At 39.8% G+C, this 27,172-nt stretch overlaps 1 protein-coding gene across 1 annotated transcript in view; it reads right to left on the reverse strand.

Moving 5' to 3' along the window:
- The window catches only part of DAD1 (defender against cell death 1), a 43,742-nt gene that overhangs the window by 2,816 nt on the left and 13,754 nt on the right, over positions 1–27,172 (reverse strand). Inside the window, exon 2 of the mRNA XM_037834518.1 lies at positions 12,030–12,204. Within this exon, the coding sequence (XP_037690446.1) occupies positions 12,074–12,204 (131 nt within the window). The 3' untranslated portion in view covers positions 12,030–12,073. The remainder of the gene's footprint in view (positions 1–12,029; positions 12,205–27,172) is intronic.

Raw genomic sequence — 27,172 nt, forward strand, 5'->3', positions numbered from 1 at the left:
TTGGGTGTTCTTTTTCCTCTTACTTTTTATTCTGGTTGTAAGGAAATTGTTCAAAAATAGATTGGGGTGATGAATGCATAACTATATGATGGTACTATCATGGACGATGCACGGTATGTGAATATATCTCAATAAAACTGAATTTTAAAAAAATTCAGTTCCTTAGTCACATTTGCCACCTTTCAAAGGTTTAATAACCACATGAGGCCAATGGCTACTATACAGGGCAGTGCAGCTCCATAACACTTCCACAACATGGAAAGCTCTGTTGGAAGGTGCTGGCCCAGAGTCGCCCCCACTGCGTAAAGCCAGGTCTGCTGAGGGCATTCTTCCCTACGCTTCCCCTGGACCATACTGAGGACAGCTGCTGCAGAAATATTGTAGATAGCCTGTCTTCATCCTTTCTTATCATAAAAGTTTTCCCATTTCAAAAAGAGAAGCAAGTTGAATAGTTTTAATGGAAAACCTAACAGGAAAATAGAGATAATCATCTTCCAAAAGTCTTCAAACATAATAGACAGGAAGGAAACTAAGAAATTTGGAGTCAAAATGCCTGTTATCAAGTTCCCACTCAGTCACTTATTAGTTCCAGGGCCTGAACAAGTCGACCTAAAGTTCACCAAGATTTAATGACCTCGGGTGTAAAATGGGATTACCACTATCCTCACCTACCTACATCACAGGGTGCATGGTGAGGATCATATGACTTAATACACGTTAAGTGTATGTGGAATGTGTGTGAATTCTGCAAGCCTGGTATTGTGATAACCATGATAATGCTGTTTAATTTTGTAAAAGGCCTCATGCTGCAGGGATATAGACAGTCACACTCCTATGAATGGATGACAGATATTGATAAAAACCAAAAATGGAAAAAAAAAAAAAAAAAAGCTCAACTGAGAATCCATAGCAATGGCACAATCCTCCTCAAACACAACGGGAACCAATATGAATTCTATTAATCAGAAGCTGCAAAGGACTTTGATAAAACATCCAGGCCAATCCTCTCACAGTGCAGATAAACTGAAGCTCAGAGACAAACTTATTTGTCCATTCAACTAATTAACAGCAAAGCAGAAAATGCAGGTCGTGTGACTAACAGTCTCATGTTCTTCCCCCCACCCTACAGCCTCTGGCATTCATTTTCCCCTGGGCTTCTTTTCTCCACAGCACTTTCCATACCTTAACATCCGAGTAATTGACAGTTCCATTTATCAATAATCTAATGATATAGCTATTTTTCTTGCTATTGAAAATGATTTATTTATTCATATGCTCATTCAACAAACATCCATGCATTGTGACTATTAGGCCTGTGCTAAGTCCTGAGGTCCCTATCCCTAGAGAACTTAATTAAGAGTCCACTGGGAGAGACAGGAGAGCAGAGAATGGTTCCTTAACAATGTAGTAAGGACAGCATGAGAGGCAAACCCAGTGGACCCTGAGAACACAAAGAGACTCCTCTGCAACCCGGGGGTCAGGGATGACTGCAGTGATGTCATCCAAGCTGGAAGGACGAAGAAAATAAGGCAGAGTTAGGGTAGCAATAAATTTCATAAACACAAATCTACCTGATCTCTTTTTTTTTTGGTCGCCTGAAATGGACCAAATAAATAAAACAGATTCAAGGTTTTAAAAATAATACATAAGAATTAATCTCACCCTCCAACCAGGGAAAAAAGAATTTACAAAAGGTTATGCTGTACCTAGCTCAAAAAAGATTTTCTACCAATTTAGAATAGTTTCCTTCTTGAGAACTTATTTGGAGGTTGGAGCTAATTCAATAAAAGGAGGAGATGCCAAAGAGAAAATGAAATAAGTAAATAGCCAAAAAGAAAAAAAGATTTTTGCCAGTGGACAGTCATTGCTGAAAGCAAAAAAGGGTCTAGAACAAACCAAAAAGGGAACTCCTGAATTAATGAGAAAAAGAAACTGAACCTCTATGTGCACAAGGTCTACCTTATGTAATAAAAACGTTGGGCCACTTTGAGGTTCCAGGCCCTCTAGTTCCTCACCCAACACTGCCCACTTCTGGCCAGAGTGTAAAGCAACCCCCATCCAGCATCTAATAAGTCCTCTTGGACCTCTGCTGCCCTCCCGTGACTGGAAAGAAACCAGGTTCTATCATAAAGTCATCTGTAGTGAACTATAAAGCTCAACTTCTCTCAGGCTTTATAGTTCATTTTCTCAGTAAATCAAATGTTCATTCCGCTAGGTGGCAGTAGTGCCTAAAGAATGACATTTGGATTCCCTTTCAGAGATAATTTTCTAGATTACTATACATTACTGATGAATTTGAAAAGCTAACAGCAACTGAATTGTTTGTAAATAGTACTGCCAGTTAGAGCTAAAATGTTCTGCCCAGCCCTGTAGGCCCCTTGAGCCTGCCAGGATTAAACACTATGAATCTTTAAAGACCTGTGGGAGAATGGCCTCCATTATGAGGTTTTAGCACAAGCATTTGGCAAACAATCTCCCCCTGGGGGCTGAGCAGCTTTCCAAGGCTGGGTTTTTGTCCCTTTCCGCCAGGCTCACCTCTCCGTCTCAACTTAGGCCCCAGGCATCAGGGAGTCGGTTTCCCAAAATGTGGTCCACTGTAGGTATGTCCTTCTTTTCCTCATTTCCCTTTAAAACACCTGAGACAGGCTGACATTTTTTTAAAAGAATTTCACAAAGAAACATGGAAAAACGAAACGGAATAATTACAGAAGGCATGTAAATTTTAAAATATTCTAATCCACTGAGCTTCTGTATCATGTATGTATTCATTCAAAAAAGATTTATTGCCACCTGAGGGCCCAACACTGAGCACCAGATTTCAGATGTCCAAGACCTCCTCAGGTTCAGCTGTTCACCAGGAGCCTTTTTGCTTCTGTATTTTTCTGATAATCTAAAAACAGGACGAGTATATGCTTAATCACCTAGATAGCACCTATAACCAGAGCTACCTATAACTCTCAACAAAGAGACAGCAATTAACTTTTACCATAGGCCTAAACTGCCATCGTTGGACATGTTTTCAGGAGACCACAAAGTCTCAAATTTGTAAAAGGTTGTATGAATAAATCAAGGTTTTACATTGGTGCTGGCTGAAGTTGTTCAAATCTTTTTTTTGTTTTGTTTTAAATTTTCTCTCAGCTTCACTAGTTGAAATCTTATAAGAGAGGGAAGGAAATGGGACTGTGAGGGACTCACAGGGAACTTCAACTAAATGCATAATATTTAATTTGCTCAAAATCTGTGAACACATGGCTGTTTGTTACATTATCCTCTGTACTTTTCTGTTTTTAATTTATCATAATAAAAGCAAAAGAAGGAAAGTGAGTAGCAGTATAGTGATAAAATACCTATGGTATCTTTTTAAACACATTTCTTACACCCTGCAATTGACAAACATTGTATAGTGAACTTGAGCAAAAAAGGGCTATAAAAAAACTGGTTTTTTAAAGTCAGACTGGATTATCAGACTACTAATCATAAGATTTCTGGCTGTCTGAGTCTCAGCTACTCATATGTAAAATGGGAATAACAAGTCTATCCTCATGAGATTATTTTAAAATAAAACGAGATACAAAACAAGCAGTATTTAAAGCCTGGCACTTTATAGTTGTTAATTTCTGCACCTGCCATTGAATACACATACATACACACACACACACACACACACACACACACACTACTTTAACTCAATGCCATTTTCTTTTTTTTTTTTTTTTTTAATTCAGTTTTATTGAAATATATTCACAAACCATACAGTCATCCATGGTATACAATCAACTGTTCACAGTATGATCATATAGTTATGCGTTCATCACCACAATCTATTTCTGAACATTTTCCTTACATCAGAAAGAATCAGAAGAAGAATAAAAAATAAAAGTGAAAAGAGAATACCCAAACCATCCCCCCATCCCACCCTATTTGTCATTTAGTTTTTACTCCCATTTTTCTACTGATTTTTTTTCAATTTTTTAACTTTGTTTATCAAAAAATTAAAAACAAACAGGCAAACAACAACCAAAAAAACCCCACAACATTTCAAACAAAGCAATGGATTAAGGAAAACAAATAACCTAAAATAACTACTTTGCTTCCAATATGTTCCTACCATACCCCAAGAAAATTAATAAACCATGTCCAAACAGAGGAGTAAGAAAAACAAATAATCTAAAATAACTACATTGCTTCCAACATGTTCCTACCATACCCCAAGAAAATTAACAACCCCTAAGAAAACAAAGGAATGAGAGAGAAAAAAAAAACCTAAAATAACTCTATTGCTTCCAACATGATCTTACTATATCCAAGAAAGTTTACAAACCATAATCATTCCTGAGCATTCCCATAACATTGAGATTACCCTCCATAGTTTATCTGTTCTTATTAGATCAACATTCCCCCTCCACTAATTGGTATCTCTAGGTCCCCTACATTCTACAGTATAAAACATTGTACATTTTTCACAGAATTCACATTAGTGGTAACATACAATATCTCTCTTTTTGTGCCTGGCTATTTTGCTCAGCATTATGTCTTTTTTTTTTTTTTTTAAATCTTCATTTTATTGAGATATATTCATATACCACGCAGTCATACAAAACAAATCGTACTTTCGATTGTTCACAGTACCATACATAGTTGTACATTCATCACCCAAATCAATCCCTGACACCTTCATTACCACACACACAAGAATAACAAGAATAATAATTAGAGTGAAAAAGAGCAATTGAAGTAAAAAAGAACACTGGGTACCTTTGTCTGTTTGTTTCCTTCCCCTATTTTTCTACTCATCCATCCATAAACTAGACAAAGTGGAGTGTGGTCCTTATGGCTTTCCCAATCCCCTTGTCACCCCTCATAAGCTACATTTTTATACAACTGTCTTCGAGATTCATGGGTTCTGGGTTGTAGTTTGATAGTTTCAGGTATCCACCACCAGCTACCCCAATTCTTTAGAACCTAAAAAGGGTTGTCTAAAGTGTGCGTAAGAGTGCCCACCAGAGTGACCTCTCGGCTCCTTTTGGATTCTCTCTGCCACTGAAGCTTATTTCATTTCCTTTCACATCCCCCTTTTGGTCAAGAAGATGTTCTCCGTCCCACGATGCCAGGTCTACATTCCTCCCCGGGAGTCATATTCCACGTTGCCAGGGAGATTCACTCCCCTGGGTGACTGATCCCACGTAGGGGGGAGGAATGCCATTTTCTTTTGATCCGCCTTTTATGGAATAGCTATTGGTTTTAAATGTCACCCGCAAACTCATACAAAATCAGAACACTGTATATGCTTATTCTTTTTATATTCAAGTTTCAATTTACTTGGCAAGTAGGGAGAATGTTCAACTGTTCTGTTTATTTGCTTTGTTCTCTTTCTGAGTGGTATAAATATTGAAAAGTCACTCAAAGTATTTTTAGTGTTTTGGCACACTGCACATATAGCTGAGTTAGTAAGCACATAAAAGGGACAAATAAATGTATACTTAAAAACTGAGAATGGGACAGTACAGCTTATGTCAAATGAAGGATCTCTATGGAAAACCCTCTGAGCAACTCCCCAGAGAGAAGGATTTTTCTATGAACATATTCTCTATTGAATTATTTAACATTGCAATATGGGATTGGAAGATTTTGCTGTACCTTAAGCTCATAATTACCAGCTAAACAGGTGGCCCTCAGTTGTTAATATGGTCTGCAGTTTGCAATTTCTGCTGAGCCTGCTATTTTGTCTCTGTTTTTGTCATAATTTTGAAATATTAAACTCTCCACAGAAGATGCCTTCTCCAATCAAGACAGCCCTAGGAAATAATTTCCATGATTTGGTATCCCCCGAGCCTAGAGATCATCCTTGAAATGTCTGTTCTGTCTGTCCTCCTCCTAAGCATATACCACAACTCATCTAGAAAAAAGGAGAATTTTAGAAATCCAGAATAAAGCAATCAGAAGACTTATGACCTTTCCAGCAGGGTTACTATCAGACACCAAGAGTCACTCACAGTAGTTGAAAGGTTAAGATTAAATCATGGCAGAAGCTAAAGTACAGTCATCATCACAGTATTGTATGGATCTTGCCCATAGTTACTATAACTCTTGTGGAAAGATTTCTAGTGATTAGTGCAAAAATGATAGCTTTCCCACCAGTGATAGAAAGAGGCTGGTCCTAGGATATTTATTCTTCCACAAATAGGACGACATTTCCTAAGCTGCTCCCTTCCCTACTACTCAGTAACAGCAACACTAAATTTTGTAGCACCAAGAGTTACACTCATTGATCAGTAAGGTCTGTGGGTTATTAGAAGGAGCACAGAGCCAAGAGTACCATTGGACTAAGGCATTACTCTGTAACTGCTTAGCTATGTGGCTGGGAAAGGCCACTGGACCTTTCTGAGTCTCTATTTTCTCTACATATAAACATATAGTTTGAAAAACACCCATCTACTTCTCAAAGCATTAGGATTCTATGACAGTTCTTCAGAGGCTGGTAGGGGGAGCATGGGGTAGAGAGGCAGAGGGGAGGATGTCCCACACGTCAAGCGGAAGCCAAGCAGAAAGGCTTTGCAACTTCTGTCAATCAAAACAGTTCCAGGGCAGCAACTCAACCACGAGCTGGGTACTGACTGCAATCCCTGAGTGAGAGGGTTTCTCCGTGCTGCAGACTAACAATGGACGCCCAGGAGGTCGCACATTCCCCAAAGCAGCCGCCAATGATCTGTATCTGTGGGAAATGTCACAGAAAATGAAATGAAATCCAGGGATCCAATCAGATGCAGAGAATATGGATACAGAATAATGTAGAAGAAAAGGACTAGAAGACTGGTGGTTTCTGACACTCAATGAAACGTGAATTCAGAGTAACATCTTCGCTTTGTAGTTGCATTTGCCATTAACATTTCATATTGTAGTGTAGCTTTTGGTTAGCATACTTATCTTTATGAATACAACTACATATATGCAATTGCATTTTATCTCATTTTTTAAACCAAATTGTACTTAGATATCTGTTAATACTTTATGTAGAGAACTTGTTTTTTTTTTTTAATTCAATTACATGACTTATAATTTAATTTTATTGTATATTTAATCAACACATGGGAAGGTTAGAACTGCTTTTCATAAACCATACTTTTAATCAAAACCTAGAATCACTGAGTCATTTGTTAAAAATACAGGTTTCTAGGTCACTTTGAGGGTCTGATTAAGTATGTTCCTTGGAAACTACTGTCCTCCATCACTGGTTTACAGAGTTTGTAAATTCAGCAGTGTCATTTGGTACAAGGTATACCAATGTACTTGCTGTCAATATGCATAAAACATTTTGACTTCTATTTTTCATGTATTACCTGATATAGGACTTTCTGTATTTCTACATAATGCTTGATTATTTTTAAGATCTTGAGAGAGAGAAGAGAAATTTTAATGGTTGTTCTCTGTAAGGCAAAATCAACCCAAGTAGATGAAGCAGACTCTTAAGTCAGGTGCGGTTTCCAGGGCATAATCATTCATTATGGTCAAAAATCCTGTTTTCAGAATATAAAAAGAATGGGGATTGGTTTACACTAAATTATTGGATAAATGTTTAAATCTTTTGCCTCATTCTTAGGAACATGGAATTGATGCTTACACCTGCACTCCATCTATTCCAAGATTCCATCATTATGGAACATCATGTTGTCCTCTCTAACATTCATTTTAAAGATTAGATATATTCAACTTCTTAATAGTCATGTCTGTCTCTTTTTATTAACGAGTGCTTCCTTGATCCAGGCTTTCCTTTATCTATGATTTTTATAATTTTCTGATTTGGGTATGTTCCTTTTTCACCTAGTCCTCTTCAGAAAAGGGAATCAAAATATATATGCTGCCTCCTTCTGACAGCCCCTTAAACAAATAAACCCCAAGTGTAATGTAGTTAACGTTTCTTAACTGTTCTAATTCATCCTAGGTCTTTTGTGTATTGACAGTTGATTTAAACACTGTTGATTTGGTTAATCAGGCAGAATGGTTTAATGGAAACATATTACAATTGGAACTCAAGACCTATGTTTTCAGTCAGTCACTTAACCTCTTTGGGCTCCCTTCATCTGTAAGATGGAAGTAATTTGACCTCTTATCTACCTGGATATTTTTATGAAAAAAAATGAGAAGACAGATGTAAAATTGCTTTTAAAAGATTCTTTTGAATAGTATTCTATAAAGATCAGTAAATTTGAGCTTGAAATTGATAAATAACTTGTCCTCCAACAACTGTGAACAGTGAGTGCAAAAGCCCTGAATGGAACTTAAAATTGTAAGTTTCAGCCTTGCCACTTACTAGCTTAATGATTTTGGGTAATTCACTTCTTTTAAACTTCAGTTTCTTTGTCAATGTGGAGGAATTATGATTGTCAATGTGTTGCAATAACAGTGTTTTGGGATAAACTATCCTGAGAGACTGAAATTATGAAAAATTCAAATATAACAGATAGAAATCAGAAATGACCAGCCCTAAGGAATAATAAAATACAAAGACATGGCTGAGGAGACATGAAAGCAAGTTGCCTCCTCATATACACATATGCACATGCATCTCCACCCCTCCCAGAATAAGGTGAAAGTTGGTCAAGGGGGAATGTGTTTATTTGAGCAGAGAGCTGAAGGATGAGAAGGAGATAGTCACTGGAAGATAAAAAAGAGCATTTCTGAAATAGAGAAAATAGCCAGTGGAAATCTAAGGTGGGATGGGGCTTGTTCCAACTTCAGAATGAAGCCCATGTGACTAGAACTTTGTGAGGTGGGAGAATGTAGGAAGACAAGGTTGCAGAGTAGGGAGGGGCCAGCTCACTTAGGGCCTTGTGATGGGAAGCCACTGGGGAAATAAGCAGGAGAGTAACATGTTTAAGACTTAAAAGATCACTCAGGCTGTTGTATGAGAATGGACTGTACAGAGACAGAAGGAGCAGTGGGGAACCAGTTAGGAGCAATCTGTAATAGTTCAGACTAATAATCATGGTGACTGGGCAGGGTGGTACCTGTGGAGGAGGTGAGAAATAGCTGATTGTGAGAGAAATGTTTTGAAGTTGAACTGATAGGACTTATTGAAAGATTGTTAGTAATCAAGAGCCCAGTAAACAGGTTGGGCTTTGGCATAAGACTCTGGGTCCAGACACCCACACTCACCCTTGTCAGCTGGCTGTATGACCTTACCAGGCCTTACTACCCTCATTTGTAAAATACGTGTGAAATAATAGCACCTACTTCAAAGACATGTTGTAATATAAAATGAAGTATCCATGTGTGACGGTTTGAAACTATATATACCCCAGAAAAACATTTCTTAGATTTAATTCATTTTGTGAGTGGGAACCCGTTGTAAGTAGGACCTTTTGATGAGGCTACTTTAGTTAAGGTGCGGCCCACCTCATTCAAGATGGGTCTTAATCCTCTTACTGGAGTCCTTTATAAGAGAATGAAATTCAGACAAAGAGACAGATAGCTAAGGAAGCAAGAAGCTGAAATCAGTGAAACCCAGAAGAGAAGGTAGAGACCAGCAGACGTCACCATGTGTCTTGCCATGTGGCAGAGGAGCAAAGGATCACTGGCAGCTGGTCTTCAGGAAAAAAGCATCATTTTAATGATGCCTTGATTTGGATGTTTTCCAGGCCTCAAAACTATAAGCCATATAAGGGGTGACAGTGTGATTGTGAAAGCCTTATGGATCACACTCCCTTTATCCAGTGTATGGATGGATGAGTAGAAAAATGGGGACAAAAAACTAAATGAAAAATAGGGTAGGATGGGGATGATTTGGGTGTTCTTTTTTGCTTTTATTTTTTGTTCTTATTATTACTTTTTCTGCTACAAGGAAAATGTTCAAAAAATAGATGGGGGTGATGAATGCACAACTATATGATGGTACTGTGATCAACTGATTGAACACTTTGGATTAATGTATAGTATGTGAATATATCTCAATAAAATTAAATTTTAAAAAAACCTGTAAGCTAATAAATTCCCATTGTTTAAGACAATTCATTTTATGGTCTTTGCTGGAGCATCTTAGGAAACTAAAACACCATGTAAAACTCTCAGTCTAATAAATGTTTACTATCATTACAAAAAAAAAGTTTTAGTCACACTTTTATCTGTTTTATATACTAGAATTCTGTGTCAGTTTGTTTGGATATAAAGGGCTCTACTTAAAAAAAAAAAAAAAAGGCAGGGGGGTGTGATACTGTAAAGTCTTCTCCCAAGTTAATCCAGTTAAGATCAACTTCTGGCATGACAGTGGGGAAAACTCTGCTAACCTACTCCCTAATGAGGCTGGTAAAAATCATTTAAAGCCTCTGAAAATGGTCCTAAGGGCCAATGGCAAATAAAGAAACATCTATTCAAGAGTATTTATGAAAAACTGTTAAAAGAGAATCTGAGGTATCTGAACCAATACCACTCCCTCCCATCCTAGGGAGGCGGAGAGACACCACTCCAGCCTGCTGCAGCCAACGACATAAGGTTCCCTCTCCCTTCAGCACCCAGAGGGAGGACTTTCTTCCAGGAAGAAGCAGCACTTAAGTGTTTCTCATCCTGCCTCTAGTTCCTACTGCTGAGGTTAAAATCTTAACACATACAATTGAGGTGAGGGCTCCCATCTTCTGCCTAGCCCCAAATCATGGACCAGTGGCCTGGGCAAAGCACTGAGAGTACTGGGGTCCTGACTTCTCTCGACACAGCTCATGAGGCAGTGGTTCCATCCCAGAAGAGGCAAGTCTAGAGGACTGTAGGTTGCTGCCCCAGTCCACCAAGTGCTCAGCCCCTAGTGGGAAGGTATCATTCAGAGAGAAGTTTAGCATTGTCCCCAACCCCACCCCAGAGCCCTGATTCAGAGATTTTGCCTGGGGGCAGAAAAAGGCCATAAAACAAATAGTTTCTAGTGTCTTCAAGGAACTGACTTCACTTGGAACAAGAGAATGAAGTTCAAGTCTAAAGGCACTCTCAAGAACAGTGAAGGCTGTGGTGAAAGGCAAGTGGAAGGAGATTCAAAATACAGGTTAAACTACAGGCTGCCTAGCTTACAGGAGAGCAGGGGAATAAGGCAGCTGGGAGGCACCCTCCTGGGGTCAGAATAAAAATCTATGACCTCACAAACAAATCCTTCAAATAAGCCAGAATCTGATTGGACTCGTTTGTAGAGCAATTTACACTCAGGGCATTGTTGAAAACAATTAACCCATGTGGTCAGAAAAGAAGAAAAGAGCTCAACCAGTACCACTGTCATCCAGGGTGATGGCAGACATTCCCAAAAGAACAACATCAGAGGCTTAACACTAAGAGGGGGAATAAACTTCACTAAAATAATCCAATCACTAAGTAAATAACCATAACAAGTTCCCTGGAAGGGAGGAGAACCAGTACCCAGGGAGGCTATACTATACATAAAATATCCAGTTTCCAACTAAAAACTATGAGGCATGTAAAGAAACAGGAATGTATGACCCATACTCTGGAAAAACAGCAAGCACCAGAAACTGCCTGTAAGAGAGATCAAGTTAATCCAAGTTCCCCATTTATTTTTACTTTGGGACACATATTAGCAAATGGCCAAAGTCATTCATTCAACATATACTGGATGGCAAGCAGGTAAAACCACTATGCTAGGTACTATGGGGACAATGGTCCAACATTTCAAGTCATCTGCAATCAAAATCAGAAAAAATTATACTGCAAATCTAAGGAAAGACCTACCATTTATTTCTCTTTCAAGATCTCTGAGCTGTTTTTGTGAAGTTACTGGTGTAGAAATTAATGCATTAGCTGCAGGCAAACACTCAATTTTCTATTATCTTAATGATTTGCAGAACAGTGAAGGCAATGACCAAAAGCATAGGTAACACTGATGAATCATGATGATATTAATGCATATTCTGCAGACTACGGGAAAATTCTGCAAACATCCCATCAGCAATATAAGAACTTTGCCAACCACGATCAGAACAGCCCCATCAAATTTCTTTTCCTAAAATCAACATAATGGGACAAGGGCTATGATTATAACTTACATTTTTCTTGACTCCTACTCCGCAGTTGAGTAAACAGGAACAATTCAGCCAACAAAGTTCATGACAACAAGGTGCAAGATGGTGCTGGCAAAGAGAAAATCAGCAAAGGCTCGCTCTGGGGAGATTCCTTGGAAATCCGCTTTGTTCTGTGGGTTGATCTGTATTCTCAGACAAACTGTACAAGAAGCAAAACACAAAAATGATCATCTCAAAGTATAAAACAAGTACGACTGCTAATGAACACACACATACCCTATAACCCAGTAAAGTTTACTCTTTGGTATACACCTAACAGAAATGAATGCACATGCAAAAGACATGTGCAGGAATGCACACAGCAGCCTGACTCATGATAGTCCCAAACTGGAAACAATCTTAATGTCTATCAACAGTAAAATAGGTAAATAAATTGCAGCGTATGCATAAAGTACCATACAGCAGTGAAAAAGAAAAACCTTTTGCTATACTCAACATAGATGAATTTCACAAATACAGTTGATTCTTGTTGTTCATGGAAGTTATGCTCTATAAAATCATCATAAACAATGAATTAGCAAATAGTGAACAGCTGCTCCTAGGGGAAACAGAGTTAGGTTCCTGTAAGCCTCTGGTCACATGTTCTCATCAATCGATCAATACAAATCTTGTTTTATGTGTCTATTTATTTAAAAATACCTTAATAAATATTGTTGATTCATTAGCATTGCATTCACAGCCACCAGCACTATAACTCATGTCTGAACCAAGCTATCCAGAACACATTTTCTCCGTAAGGAATAATGCAGCCTTCTTGCACTTAGGAACAGTAGGCAGCACTTTGGCAACACACTTAGGGCCATTTTAAACAATGAAATCAACAAAAAACATAAAAATGTGAAAAACATAGCACTGAATATACGGCAAAAGGAAACTTGTTACAAGTATGAGAGCTGAAACAAGAAGACAAAGAATCACCTTGTTCAACAACAGCCGGGAACATGTGCATCTGGCAATTCAAATTTTCAGCCCTCTGCTCATGTTCACAAATGACAGTAAAAGCACCACAAATATTGATTTTCAGGTTACAAATAAATTTTATAAGTAGGTGAATTCAGAATTACCAAATACATAAATAGTAAGAATCGACTACATGATTTTAAGCAACACAATCCAGACATAAAACGTACATACTGTATGATTCCACTTATTTAACACTTAAATCAGCCCAAACCAATCTATATTGTAATATAATTGAGGTTAACAGTTTTTATCTTTTATGGGGGGACAGATACCTGGGAGGGGGAAAGGAGGCTTCTGGGGTGCTGGTATTGTTCTCTTTTGATCTGAGCGGTAGTTAGATGGGTGAATTTAAAAATTCATCAAGCTATATGCTTAAGCTTTATGCTCTTAACTGTTTGTTAATGGAACAACACAGAAAACAATGTGACTGCTCTAAGTTAGGTGAAACACCAGAGGCTTACTGAAGGAAGAAAAGGAAATATCACCAAAACCCCCAGACCTCTCATCTCCTTATTTAAATTTTTAATTAAACCCAGATGAGGATGAAGTTCAGAAAGTACAAAGAGGTAGGGCTGAGTGATAAAATATTATAAAAATGTGAATTACTTTCTGATGGAATATATGTAATAATGGATAATAGAGATCATAAATATAACATGCTCATCCATGAGGCCCTCATAAACTATCTTTTTTCTCAAAGTTCTAGCAGCTGCTTATTTATCTCAAAAAAAGGCAAGAGATCTCTTAACAGAGAACTCTCCACTGCCCACATTCTATAGCCTTGAAGATAAATTAGCAACTCACCATCTGACATGAAAAGGAAACTCCAGGAGTACATTTACCCAAAATATCTTTATGCCTGTGATAAATTATACCACTTAAGAAAACCCAAATTTGCTTCAGGCTAGCATCCATCTGATTACTAACCAAGAAAAAGCAAAGAACTGAGTTCTAACCCAAACATCAGAAAACTACCAGACTAGGTCTCTAGAGTCAATCACCATGGCAACAGAGTTTTCATTATGCTTAAACACGTAAATTCTGTGGAAGCACTGCTGATCTTCTAAGGCATCTGGACCCTTCAAAAAAATGAAAGACGCTGACGGAAGCAAGGGCACCCAATTAAATCCTGCTGTGGACAGCACATTCATTTAGGACAGCAACTGGCAATATCTGTTAATGTTTAAAATGGTTTTACCTTTTGACGAAGGAATTCTTCTTACAGAACAAAGACATTTAACAGCATGTTTGTTAAGCTGAAAAAAACTGAAAACGGTCCACATGCCACCAGGGGAATTAATTAAACAAATTACCCTACAGACATGCAATGACATCCCATGCAATGAAATCCCATGCAGTTATCCAAAAGAATGAGGTAAATCTCTATACACTGACAGTAAAAATACTTAATATATATTAAATGAAAAAAGCCAAAAGAATTATTCCATTTCATATCTCTGTTTTAAAAACTATCATATATCATTATTCTGTCATTTAATTGAAATGTAGGGAAAAAATCTGGAGAAATAGATACCAAACTATTAAGAGTGATTATTGGTTGAGGTTGAATAGACCAGTGTTTTAGGAAATATGAGCATTCATTCATCTTTTCATTATACAAAAAAGAAAAATGCCATAATAAAGGTGGATGGGTAATGAATTAATGTGCTATCATTATCATGACCACAGTAATCCCGGTATTTTATTTCAATGACAACATAACCATCAAGAGTCCCACAGAGATGGAAAGGTCCTTGGAAGTCATAAAACCAACGCCCCATTTGATACATAAAATCCCTAAAAGTGGGTGGGAGGCTGCACGAATCACCTGGGAAGTTTTCCAAAGTATATTCACCACTCATGGAATCTGGTAAGCCACCTCAGGGTGGAGAATTACAAACTTTCCAGTGCCTATGTTACTGATAGTGATGTGTCATACCCCTCAGTCGCACTGGGGTACAAAAAAGGCCAAGAATAGCTGTTCAAAAAGCTCCTCCACAAATGATTCTTCGGTCTCTCTCTCAGTACTTCCAAAGATGGAAATTTACTACCTCCAGAGATAGCCATTCTATTTTACCAGTTCTAATTTAAGCTATTTCCTTAAATGTCCATTCAGCAAAATATTTACTGAGCACCTACTATGTGCCATGCATTGTTCCACGCGATGGGAATAGTATGGCACTGGGCAAGACACACAAGATTCTGGCTCCCAAGAACTCACACTCCAGTGGAGATAAACATATACCAAACAAGTAAATAAACAAACAAATATCAGGTGGTGATATGTGCAGTGAAGAAAATAAAAGAGGATACCAGGGAGTGAACAGGGAAGTTACTTTTTATTTGGTGGTTTTGGAAGGCCTCTCTAAGAAGGTGTGATTTAAGACTAATATTTGAATGATAAGAAGCCAACCAAAGACCTTCTGACAGAGCATTCTAGGTAGCAGAGCATTCAGATATAACAAGAAGGTCAGAGTGACTAACCCATAGTGATCACCAGCAAGAAGGAGACAAGGGCCAAATCCTGTTGGGCTTTGTAAGCCTCAGTAAAGTTTAGATTTAGTTCTAAGTGCAGTGAAGCAGTATTTCAGGGTTTGGGGCAGATGAGTAAAATCATCTGGTTTATATTTTTTAATGTTGCTAGAACTGCAAATGTGGAGAATGGTTTGCAAGGTTAAAGAATCAAAGGAAACAGTTGGGGGCCAAACAGTTCAGGGTAAAGGAGTAAAAACCGACAGACAGGATATATTTTGGAGAAGACAGGGCTTGGTGATGAAATGGATGTGGGAGATAAGCAAAATCAAGGGATCAGGGAAACCTCCTAAATTTTTGGTTTCAATAACAACCAATAGTGACACCATGTACTGACTGGTGAAGAGGTGGGTGGCTGGCCAGGAGGGTTCAATCTGGGACATGTTAAGTTGGAGGTGGTTTCAGATATCAAGTGGGGATGTCAAATTGGCAGCTGGATTTACTAATCTGGAATTCAGGGGACAGGTCAGAACTAAAAATATAACTATGCGTAGCTGCAGATAGAGAGATATTATTTAAATCCACGTATGGGAAGAAATACAGAGAACTGAAGGTCAGAAACCAGACTCTAGAACAGATAGGGCCAGCACAAACAGCAAGAAGGAACAACCAGTGAGATGAGAAGGAAGAGCAAGAAGAAGCATTCAGGAGTGTCATATTGTAAAAGCTTACAGAAGAAAGTATTGGTTGCAAAAGGAAGCAGCCAACTACGTTCAGTGCTAAATGTTGCTGAGCCATCAGTCAGGTAGGGTGAAGTAAGAAGACGACCATTACATTTGGCAAGATGGCAAGAGTAGTTTCAGTGAACTGGTAGGGACAGACCAACAAGAGGGCTTAAGAAATGAATGGAAAGTGAGAAAATGGAAACAGCAGCTAGACTATCCTTTCAAGAAATTTTGTGATGACGGAGAAATGGTATCATAGCTGGAAGGGTACTTGAAGTCAAAGGAATTTTTTTTTTAATTGAGCAATATTAGAGCATGTTTGTAAAATAACAGGAATGATCCAGTAGAAAGAAAGAACTTAACAATGCTGAATGGAAGGAAATTGCAAGAGCTGAGTCCTAGAGTGAGCAAGAAAAGACCAGATATTCTGCACAAGTGAAGGAGTTGGCCTTTGACAGGAAAGGGACACATCATCCACCATAACAGGAAGAAAGGCAAAGAGTACAGGTAGGGCAGATAAGTTGCTATGATTCAGCAGTGAAAAGATTAAGGGATTCTTCTGAGACTACATCTATTTTTTTAGTGAAAGAGTAAAGCAAGGTCATCAACTGAGGAAAAGGAAAGGGGAAATATAGGAGAGAATGAGGGGAGAAGTTATGAAACGTATTGGAAACACAAACATATTAGGGAAGTATTGTAAATTAGTGGACAAGACTGAGTGCCCATAGGAGATTTGTACTCCAATCCTGGCCAATACATCTCCATCACAGCACTATATTCCTACTTATTTGGCTATTTCTCCCACTAGATTATAAACTTTGTATTATCTGTATGTGTCACAGCTGAATCCCCAGCACCTTGGCAGAAAACCTGGCATGTAATTGCTCAGTACTTCTTAAATTGTTATATGTTATGCTCACAATTTAACATATACCGTGTTAAGCACTAAAGATGCAGAAATGGAAAGACAACCCTTAGCTAGCTCACCTGCCAGAGGAAAGACAGACATGCAAGCAAATACAGCACAATATGAAAGTGCCATATCAGGTGCACACACACAAGCTGAAGCAGGAATATGGGAGAAAGAGGATCTAAATCTGCTGGGAGTCAGGGAAGACTTCCCAAAGGAAAGGAGTACTTGGCTGAGAAGTCTAAGAAATGAAGGAATTTTCCAGGCAGTCAGGCACAGGTAAACCATGGCACATTCAAATAATGAGTAGCTCAATAATGCTGGACCATAAAATACAGAAGGGGCAGACACAAGAGTTGAAGCTGGAGATATCAATAGGGGCAGATCCTGACAAGCCTATATGCCATGGGAAAAAAAAATTAATTTTACTTTGGAGAACAGAGACAAATTATATGTGGGGAGTGACATAATCAGATTTGCAAATCACATCAAGCCTGCAAATACAGTAGAAGATGGACTGGAGGGAAAGAGACCAGTCAAGAGGATCATAGTAGTCTAGATAAGAGAAATTGAGAACCTAAGACACTGAGGGTAAAAGGGTAACAATGGATATAAAAGACATCTAGAAACATACAGGCAGCACAAGGGTGCAAACTTCCACTCTCTTGGAGAGCAGTTATGGGAAATAAAATTAAGAGGCAAAAAGAAGATGAGTAATTCCAAAATACTGGACCCCAGTCCACACAGCCCAACAGCCCCCATGAGAGAGGAAACACTCTCAGAAAAGGCCTCCTTGCCTTTTAAATCCAAACTGCTTCTGAATTTGTATATCAGAGGAGACAAAAGTATTTTTTTAAAAAAACTATTTTTTTAAAAAGCCAAAATTATTTCCTACAGATTGGAGAACAGAATGGACCAAAATTTTGAAATAACTTAAAAATTTATTTCAAGATCAAAGGTTTATTTGAGGAGAGTCTTACCCCTCCTAGACAGCACTTTAAAACAGCGGAGAGAGTTCAGTTAAGTAAAAAAAGGACAATCAAATTAGTAAGGCTGCCAACACTGGAGTGTTACTCTTAAAAAGGGACAGATATCTTCCTCTAGAGACACCTAACTAAAAGATGAACAATCTTCTGCTGAGGATCTTTGAAATTTGTCTGGAAGAAGAAAACTAATCTACCTCTAAAGTCCCTTTAAAACCTTCTATACTGTACTCTGTTGATCCAAAATCTTTCAATGGCAATTTTCTACCTCTGGTTCCTTCTTGAAAACATGGGCAAATCTCCCAGTCATGAGGGAATGGAAGAAATCAAACCATTTTAATACTATTGGGCCTAAATAACACCAGGCATTTTAAAAGTGTGGATTTATCCTAAATTGGTTAAAATGTACTGATCAATTTCCAAAGAGCATATGCTAATTAACACATGCAGGGAGAGGGATTGGAAGAGAACAGACCACCAAAAGGAAATTAGGGATTCAGACTAAAGAACTTTTCCTTTGAATTCATCCTATATGCTAATACAAATTTTAAGTTTCTCCCCTATGCAAAAATAAATAAAATAAAATAAAATAATAATAAAATAAAATAAAACAAGATAAGATAAAAATCTAAATGCTTTCCTATTAACTACAAGATAAAGCTAAAACTCCTTGGCCTGGCACTGAGAGCCTTATCATACAGCACTTAATCAGTTTTTCAACATAATCTCCTACAATTCTCTAGCCAAATGGATTTCCTCCCTTCCCTTCCAACAGGAAATATACCACATGTAAGTCAGAAACTGCAGCACCATAAATAGGTACAAGGCTTTCTTTCTCAACAATCAAAACAACAAAAAAGGTAAGCATCCAGGACATCATCAACATGGCCACATAAGACATACCCTGGAAAATCTCCCCTCGGAATCAACTAATAAAGGACAAATCCCACTTGCTTGGAATTCTGGAGTACTATTGAGACTGGAGAAGGACTCTACAAATGCTTAATCAAAGAAAAAAAAAAAAAAAAAAAAAAAAATCAGGCAGGCAATTTACATTCCAGACCTGCCAGTCTGGACAGCTCCCCCAACTCGGTCCCATGCAGCTGAAGAGACACACACAGGCAGCACAGCCCATGTTTCTCCCACCGCAAACGCAGACTATAGAGCTGCTCACAGCAGCAAGTAAGAACCCCACATCTATCCAGGCAGAGGGTAAAGTCCACCGAGACCCAGGGTGGAACACAAGCAGCTGAGGAGTGCCACATACGAAAGTGTCCCCAGGGAAAAAGAGACCGTGGCAAGAAATGCTGGCAAGAGATGCACACACTCAATCCAGTCTCTTTGCTGAACCACCTAAATTCAAAATGGTCCTTTCTGGATTAATTCCATATCTGGCTTCCCAGGGTGACATACCCCTAATGGGGAAGGAAGCAGATTCAAAAAAGCCTCATGGGAAAAAATAAATAAATAAGAAGAGAACTGAACTGCTGTTTAAGGTAGGACAGTCCATGAATGAAAATGGGGCACTGAGTGAGGAAAAGAATTTAAACAAATCATAGGGGCTGGGGAGAAAAGTCTGCACAAAAACAAACAGAACAGAAAAGGGATAGAAGATAGGAAGCTTTCTCCTGGAGGTGAAACAACTGCACACAAAAGAGCAATCTTAAAACCCAGGGCAAAAATCAGGTACTGAAGAGCCAAGAAAACCTCAACAGTTAAACAGGGGATAATCTAAAGGTGCAGAATAAGTTAGACCAAGTGTCAAAAAAGAGCCTAACAGAGAAACTAAGATGGCAGCTAGGAAAGACAGGGCAAAAAAACACCTCCGTGAAAAATACTAGAGGCCAGGAAGTGACCCAGAACACCAGTTCCAGCGATGTACCAGCTGGACAAGGTCTGCTAAATCCACAGGGACCGTGCACTTGGTGAAACTGGGAGCCTGCATTCTGAAGCAAGTAAGTCGGCCGAATGTCCAGCAGCCACACTGCGGTGTGGGGAAACCGTGGGTTGGCGTTTGGAGGCGGACTAGTTCTTTTAAAAAAAAAAAAAAAAAAAACGGCTGCAGATACAGCAGCGAGAACCACACAGTGAAGCGCAGCAGAAAAGGGCTGTGCGAACACCTCAATATCTGGCATGGAAGATAGCTTCTCACGCACCCACTGCTAGTTGTCTCGGAGCGAGGAGGGCAGAAGAGAGTCAAAAGGGGAAAAAAACACGCCCCTTGCAGCTATCTTCCCAGCGGGCTGGGAACACTCCTGCCCAGCGCCAGAGCCTCAGCCCAGAGCTGCACCAAGGGACCCAGTGCGAGGGGAAGTGTTTCCAGCAACACTGCACACACGCCACAGTATTGGGCGTGGGCAATGGCCTTTCGTGCACCCACAGCTAATTGTCCCAGAGCTGGGAAAGCGGGAGCTGTGTGAAAAGAGGGGAATTAACACGCCCCATTCAGCCATCTTTACAGCAGGCTGGGAATGCCCCTGCACGGTCCAGCGGCCCAGGGCTTCCCTTGAGGGATGGCACACACTTGTGACGTAGCACAGCCTTCCCTCAGCAAAGGCCCTCAAAGGACACGGCTGGGAAGAGGAACCCACCCGGAAAACCTAGGGACCCTACGCCAATACCAAGGACTTGTGGGTCAGTGGCAGAGACAATCTATGGCGAGACTGAAATGAAGGTTTAGACTCTTGCAACAGCCTTAAATCTCCAGGAACACCTGAGAGGTTTGATTATTAAAGCTGCCCTCCCTCCCTAACTGCTCAGATACACGCCCCACATTCAGGGCGGATAGCAACAACAACATACCCAACTTGGTGCACCAATTGGACCCCACAATAACCAGACCCCCACACACCACAAAGACAAAGCTGGGGAGAACTGACTTGAGAGGAATAGGTGACTTGCTGAAGCCATCTGCTGGTTAGTTAGAGAAAGTGTACGCCACCAAGCTGTAGATCTGACAAATCAGAGACTGGTGTCTGAATAATCCCTCATATCCTAAAAGAACCCTATCAAGTAAAGGAAATGCCAAGAGCCCCAAAACAACAGAAAATTTTAAAGCATATGAAAAAACAGATGATATGGATAACCCAAACCCAAATACCCAAATCAAAAGATCAGAGGAGACACAGTACTTGGAGCAATTAATCAAAGAACTAAATACAAACAACAAGAGCGTGGCCCAGGATATAAAGGACATGAAGAAGACTCTAGAAGGGCATAAAGAAGAAATTGCAAGAGTAAATTAAAAAAACAGATGATCTTATGTAAATAAAAGAAACTGTTGACCAAATTAAAGATTCTGGACACTCACAGTACGAGACTAGAGGAAGGTGAACGAATCAGCGACCTCGAGGACCACAGAATGGAAAATGAAAGAACAAAAGAAAGAATGGGGAAAAAAAATCAAAAAACTTGAAAAGGATCTCAGGGATATGATAGATAAAATAAAATGTCCAAATATAAGACTCATTGGTGTCCCAGAAGGGGAAGAGAAAAATAAAGGTCTAGAAAGAGTATTCAAAGAAATTGTTGGGGAAAACTTCCCAAACCTTCAAAACAATATAAATACACAAAGCATAAATGCCCAGCAAACTCCAAATAGAATAAATCCAAATAAACCCACTCCAAGACATATTCTGATCAGACTGTCAAATACTGAAGAGAAGGAGCAAGTTCTGACAGTAGCAAGAGAAAAGCAACTCACCACATACAAAGGAAACAACATAAGACTATGTAGTGACTACTCAGTGGCCACCATGGAGGTGAGAAGGCAGTGGCATGACATATTTAAAATTCTGAGAGAGAAAAATTTCCAACCAAGAATTCTTTATCAAGCAAGGCTCTCCTTCAAATTTGAGGGAGAGCTTAAATTTTTCACAAACAAATGCTGAGAGATTTTGCTAATAAAAGTCCTGCCCTACTTCAGATACTTAAAGGGAGCCCTATCGACAAAGAAACAAAGGAGAGAGAGAGAGAGAGAAATTTAATAGACATATATAGAACATTACATCCCATATCACCAGGATACACATTCTTCCCTAGTGATAACGAACTTTCTCCAGAATAGACCATAGGCTGGGACACAAAACAACCCTCAATAAATTTTTAAAAAATTGAAATTATTCAAAGCACATTCTCTGATCACAATGGAATACAAATAGGAGTCAGTAATCATCAAAGACTTAGAAAATTCACAAACACCTGGAGATTAAAAATGACGGGGAGATGACAACATTCCCAGGTAATCAAAAGCTGAGGGACTTAATCACCAGTAGATCAGTCCTATAAGAAAAGCTAAAGGGAACTGTGCAAGCTGAAAGGAAGGGACACTAAACAACTGACTGAAACCACATGAAGAAATAAAGATTTCCAGTAAAGATCACGTGGTAAATATGAATACCAATATTACTGTATTTTTGATTTGTAACTCCACTATTTACTTCCTACAGGATCTAAAATACATAAAGTATAATGATAAATCAGTGGTTTTGGACTCAATGTAAAATATGCAATTTTTGACAAGAACTACATAAAGGTGGGGGAATGGAGGAGTGTAGGAACATAGCTTATGTGTCCTATTGAAGTTAAGTTGGTATCAAAGACAACAAGATTGTTATAGACTTAAGATGTTAAATTTAAGACCTAAGGTAAACATAAAGAAAGTATCAGAGAATATGATCATAGAGATGAAAAGCAGAGAATGGGGTTACGAGAAGTGGGGGAAGGGACAATGGGGAGTTAATAAGAAATGAGTGTAGGGTTTCTGTTTGGGGTGAAGGGAAATTCCTAGTAATGGATGATGGGAAGGTGATGGCATTGCAACACTGTGAATGTGATTAATCCCACTAAATGGAATGCTTGGGAGGGACTGGAAGGGTAAGATTTATGCTGTATATATGTTTCCACAATTGAAAAAAAAGACAGTCTAAATAGATAATGACAATTAAATGCCATAGATGATCCTGGATGAGATCTAAGAATAGAAGAGAAAAGCCTCAAAAGGACACAATTGGGACATAAGAAAAAAATGAAATACAGAATGTAAGCTTTACATCAATGTTAAATTTCGTGAACTTCTTAACTACACTTAATGTGATTACATAAATGAATATTCTTGTTCATAGGAAATGTATATGTGAACAATATTATTTGTTCAAGGATGTGTACAACTTGCTCTCATGTTCAGAAGACAGAGCAAAAGATGATAGATGATAGACAAGGAGGGAGGGAGGGAAGGAAAGAAAGAAATGGTAAAGTGACAAAATATTAAAGTTGGTAGATGGGGTATCGGTGGAGAGGGGTTGGGGTTTGCTGGAGTTCTGTGTATGGGGTTTGCAGTATTTTTGCAACTGTTACTGTAAGTCTGAATTTATTTCAAAATAAAAATTAAAAAAAAAAGAGCCTAACACAAAGCCAGTCAACAATAAAACCCTAGGGAAGAGGGAGAAACTGACCTTCTACATAATAATCCGATGCGCAGACATGAGCAAAAAATTACAATCCATACTAAGAAACAGGAATATATGGCTCAGTCAAGGGAAAAAACTAAAACTTCAGAGGAGACTCAGAATTTGGAACAACTAATCAAAGAAGTTTAAACAAATCTCCTGAATCAATTCAAGAAGATGAAGGAAAATACAGATAGAAACAAACGAATGGTGGATACAAAGCTAAAGGATATTAAGAACACAATATGAGAGCATAAAAAAGAATTCATAAGTTTACAAAGAAACATAACAGAAATTATGGGGATGAAAGGCAATACAACAGCAGATTTGAACAGGCAGAAGAAAGAATCAGCAAACTAAAAGATAGGACAATCAAAATCATACAGTCGGCGTGGATCTAAGATGGCGGCATAGAGAGGAGTGGAAACTAAGCAGTCCCCCTGGAACATACTGCAGGGGGACAAACATGCCTGTCCACTCACCATACACTAACTTGAACTGGGAGGAATGTCCGAGATCACAGCATAAAATCTGAAAGTAAGAACTGCGGATCCAAATCGGGAGATCCCTCCCCAACAGCCCGAGCTACAAAGCCTCGTGGTGCCAGAGAGAAGCTTTCTCCCAGCAAGCGAATATACCTCAGCTGAGCTCCAACTGGGGGTTTTAATTAGCGAGTGTGAACTGCTCACTATGAGGTACAAATCCCCAACAAGTAGACAGAGGCTTTGGGTGACGACTGACTTTGGAGAGCCAGAGGACCGCCTCGGACTAACTCTGTTTCTTTCGCAACTTAGTGGAGAAAGCCTCAGCCATTTTCAGTTCCCAGTTCTGTGACCCAGACAGGGGTGTGGCACAGGCAGAGAGAGACCACTGAAATGCTAATGACCTCCCACTAAGGTGTCTATCTTCTCTAAGAGGAAAGGGGTCGTGCCAAGCTCTACTACATGCCTTTCATTCAGAACTTACACCAGTCAAGAATTATAAGCTAATCTTTGCATCAGGCTGGGAGCGCCCCTGCATGGCCCAGCAGCCTGGCGCTTCCCTTGAGGGACGATGCACACTAGTGACGTAGCACAGCCTTCCCTCAGCAGAGGTCCTGGAAGATCACAGCTGAGAAGGGGGGCCTGCTCGGAAAACCCAGGGACGCTACATCAATGCCGGTGGTTTGTGGGTCAGCGACAGAGATGGTCTGCGGCAGAACTGAAATGAAGGCTTAGACTCTTGCAGCGGCCTTGAATCTCCGGGAACACCTCGGAGGTTTGAATATTAAAGCTGCCCTGCCTCCCTGACCACCAAGACACATGCACCATGTTCAGGGCAGACAGCTCCAACAACAAACCCAAACTGAGTTCACCAACTGAACCCAACAAAAATCATTTCCCCACAAACCACAGAGACAGAGTTGGGAAGAACTGACTTGAGGGGTATAGGTGACTCGCAGACGCCATCTGCTGGTTAGTTGGAGAAAGTGTACGCCACCAACTTGTATTTCTGAAAAATTCGATTGGCATTTTTTTTTTTTTTTTACAACTTGAAAGAACCCTATCAAGCAAAGCAAATGCCAAGGGGCCAAAAACAACAGAAAATCTTAATGCATATGATAAAACCAGATGATATGGAGAACCCGATCGCAAACATCCAAATCAAGATATCAGAAGAGACACAGTACTTGGCACAATTAATTAAACAATCACAATCGAGGAATGAAAACATGGCACAGGATATAAAAGACATGAAGAAGACCATGGAACAGGATAAAAGGGACATAAAGAAGACCCTAGAAGAGCATAAAGAAGAAATTGCAAGCTTAAATAAAAAAACAGAAGATCTTATGGAAATAAAAGAAATTCTTGGCCAAATTAAAAAGACTCTGGATACTCATAATACAAGATTAGAGGAAGCTGAACAACAACTCAATGTCCTAGAGGTCCACAGAACAGAAAATGAAAGAACAAAAGAAAGAATGGTGAAAAAACTTGAAAAAATTGAAAAGGATCTCAGGGATACGAAAGATAAAATAAAACGTCCAAATTTAAGACTCATTGGTGTCCCAGAAGGGTAAAGGTCTAAAAAGAGTATTCAAAGAAATTGTTGGGTAAAACTTCCCAAACCTTCTACACAATATAAATACACAAAGCATAAATGCCCAGCGAACTCCAAATAGAATAAATCCAAATAAACCCACTCCAAGACATATTCCGATCAGACTCTCAAATGCTGAAGAGAAGGAGCAAGTTCTGAAAACAGCAAGAGAAAGCAATTCACCACATACAAAAGCAACAACATAAGACTAAGTTGTGACTACTCAGCGGCCACCAAGGAGGCAAGAAGGCAGTGGCATGACATATTTAAAATTCTGAGGAAGAAAAATTTCCAACCAAGTATACTTTATCCAGAAAAACTCCCCTTCAAATTTGAGGGAGAGAAGATGGGGGCTAGGTGAGACAGGGCAAAAAAACACCTCCATGAAAAACACTAGATAAAAACCAGAAAGTGACCCAGAATACCGGTTACAGTGATGCGCCAGCTGGACGAGGTCTGCTAGTTCCCAGGAGCCGTATACTTGGTGAAACCAGGAGTCTGCATTCTGAAATGAGTGAGTAAGCTGCCTGGAAGACCTCCAGCCGCGCAGCGGTCTGGGGAAGCCAGGGTTTGGTGTTTGGAGACCGACTGGCTCTTTTTAAAATAAAAAAAAAAAAGGGGGGGGGGGACCCAGGAGCGACTGCAGCTGCAACAGTGGGAACCACACAGTAAAACACAGCAAGAGGGGGCTGGGCCAGCCTCTCGGTGTCTGAGGGCCTGGAAGATAGTCCACTGCAGACACCCTTGGGGCCGGGGGAATGGAGAGGAGAGCCGGAAGCAGAAAGAAACCCCGCGGCTAGCAGCTGGCTCCCCGGACGGCTGAACAAACTCCTGCCCGGGACCGTGCCCACAGACCAGAGCCCCATCAGTTGTTCTGGAGCTGGGAAGGAGGAACTGTGCGAGGAGGGGGGTGTTGAGATGCCCCGTTCAGCCATTTTTGCATCAGGCTGAAAACGCCCAGGCACGGCCAGGCGGCCGGGGCTTCCCTTGAGGGATGGCACGCACTGGTGACGTAGCACGGCATTCCCTCAGCAGACATCCTGGAGGATCACAGCTGGGCGAGGGGACCTGCTCGGAGAACCCAGGGACACTACGCCAAGTCTGGTGGTTCGTGGGACAGCGAGAGAGAGGGTCTGGGGCTGAAATGAAATGAAGGCTTAGACTCTTGCGGCAGCCTTGAATCTCCAGGAACCTGGGGGATTTGAATATTAAAGCTGTCCTTCCTCCCTGGCCACATGTACACACGCCCCACATTCAGGGCGGACGGCTCCAGCAACACACCCAAACTGAGTTCTCCAACTGAACCCCACAAGAATCATTTCCCCACACCGTGGGGACAAGGTGGAGAACTGACTTGAGGGGTATAGGTGACTCACAGACGCCATCTGCTGGTTAGTCAGAGAAAGTGTAAGCCACCAAACTGTGTTCCTGAAAAATTAGATAGGTATTTTTTTTTTACAACTTGAAAGAACCCTATCAAGCAAAGCAAATGCCAAGAGGCCAAAAACAACAGAAAATCTTAATG

This window comes from Choloepus didactylus, chromosome 4 (genome assembly GCF_015220235.1).
Source record: "Choloepus didactylus isolate mChoDid1 chromosome 4, mChoDid1.pri, whole genome shotgun sequence".
Taxonomy (NCBI): domain Eukaryota; kingdom Metazoa; phylum Chordata; class Mammalia; order Pilosa; family Megalonychidae; genus Choloepus; species Choloepus didactylus.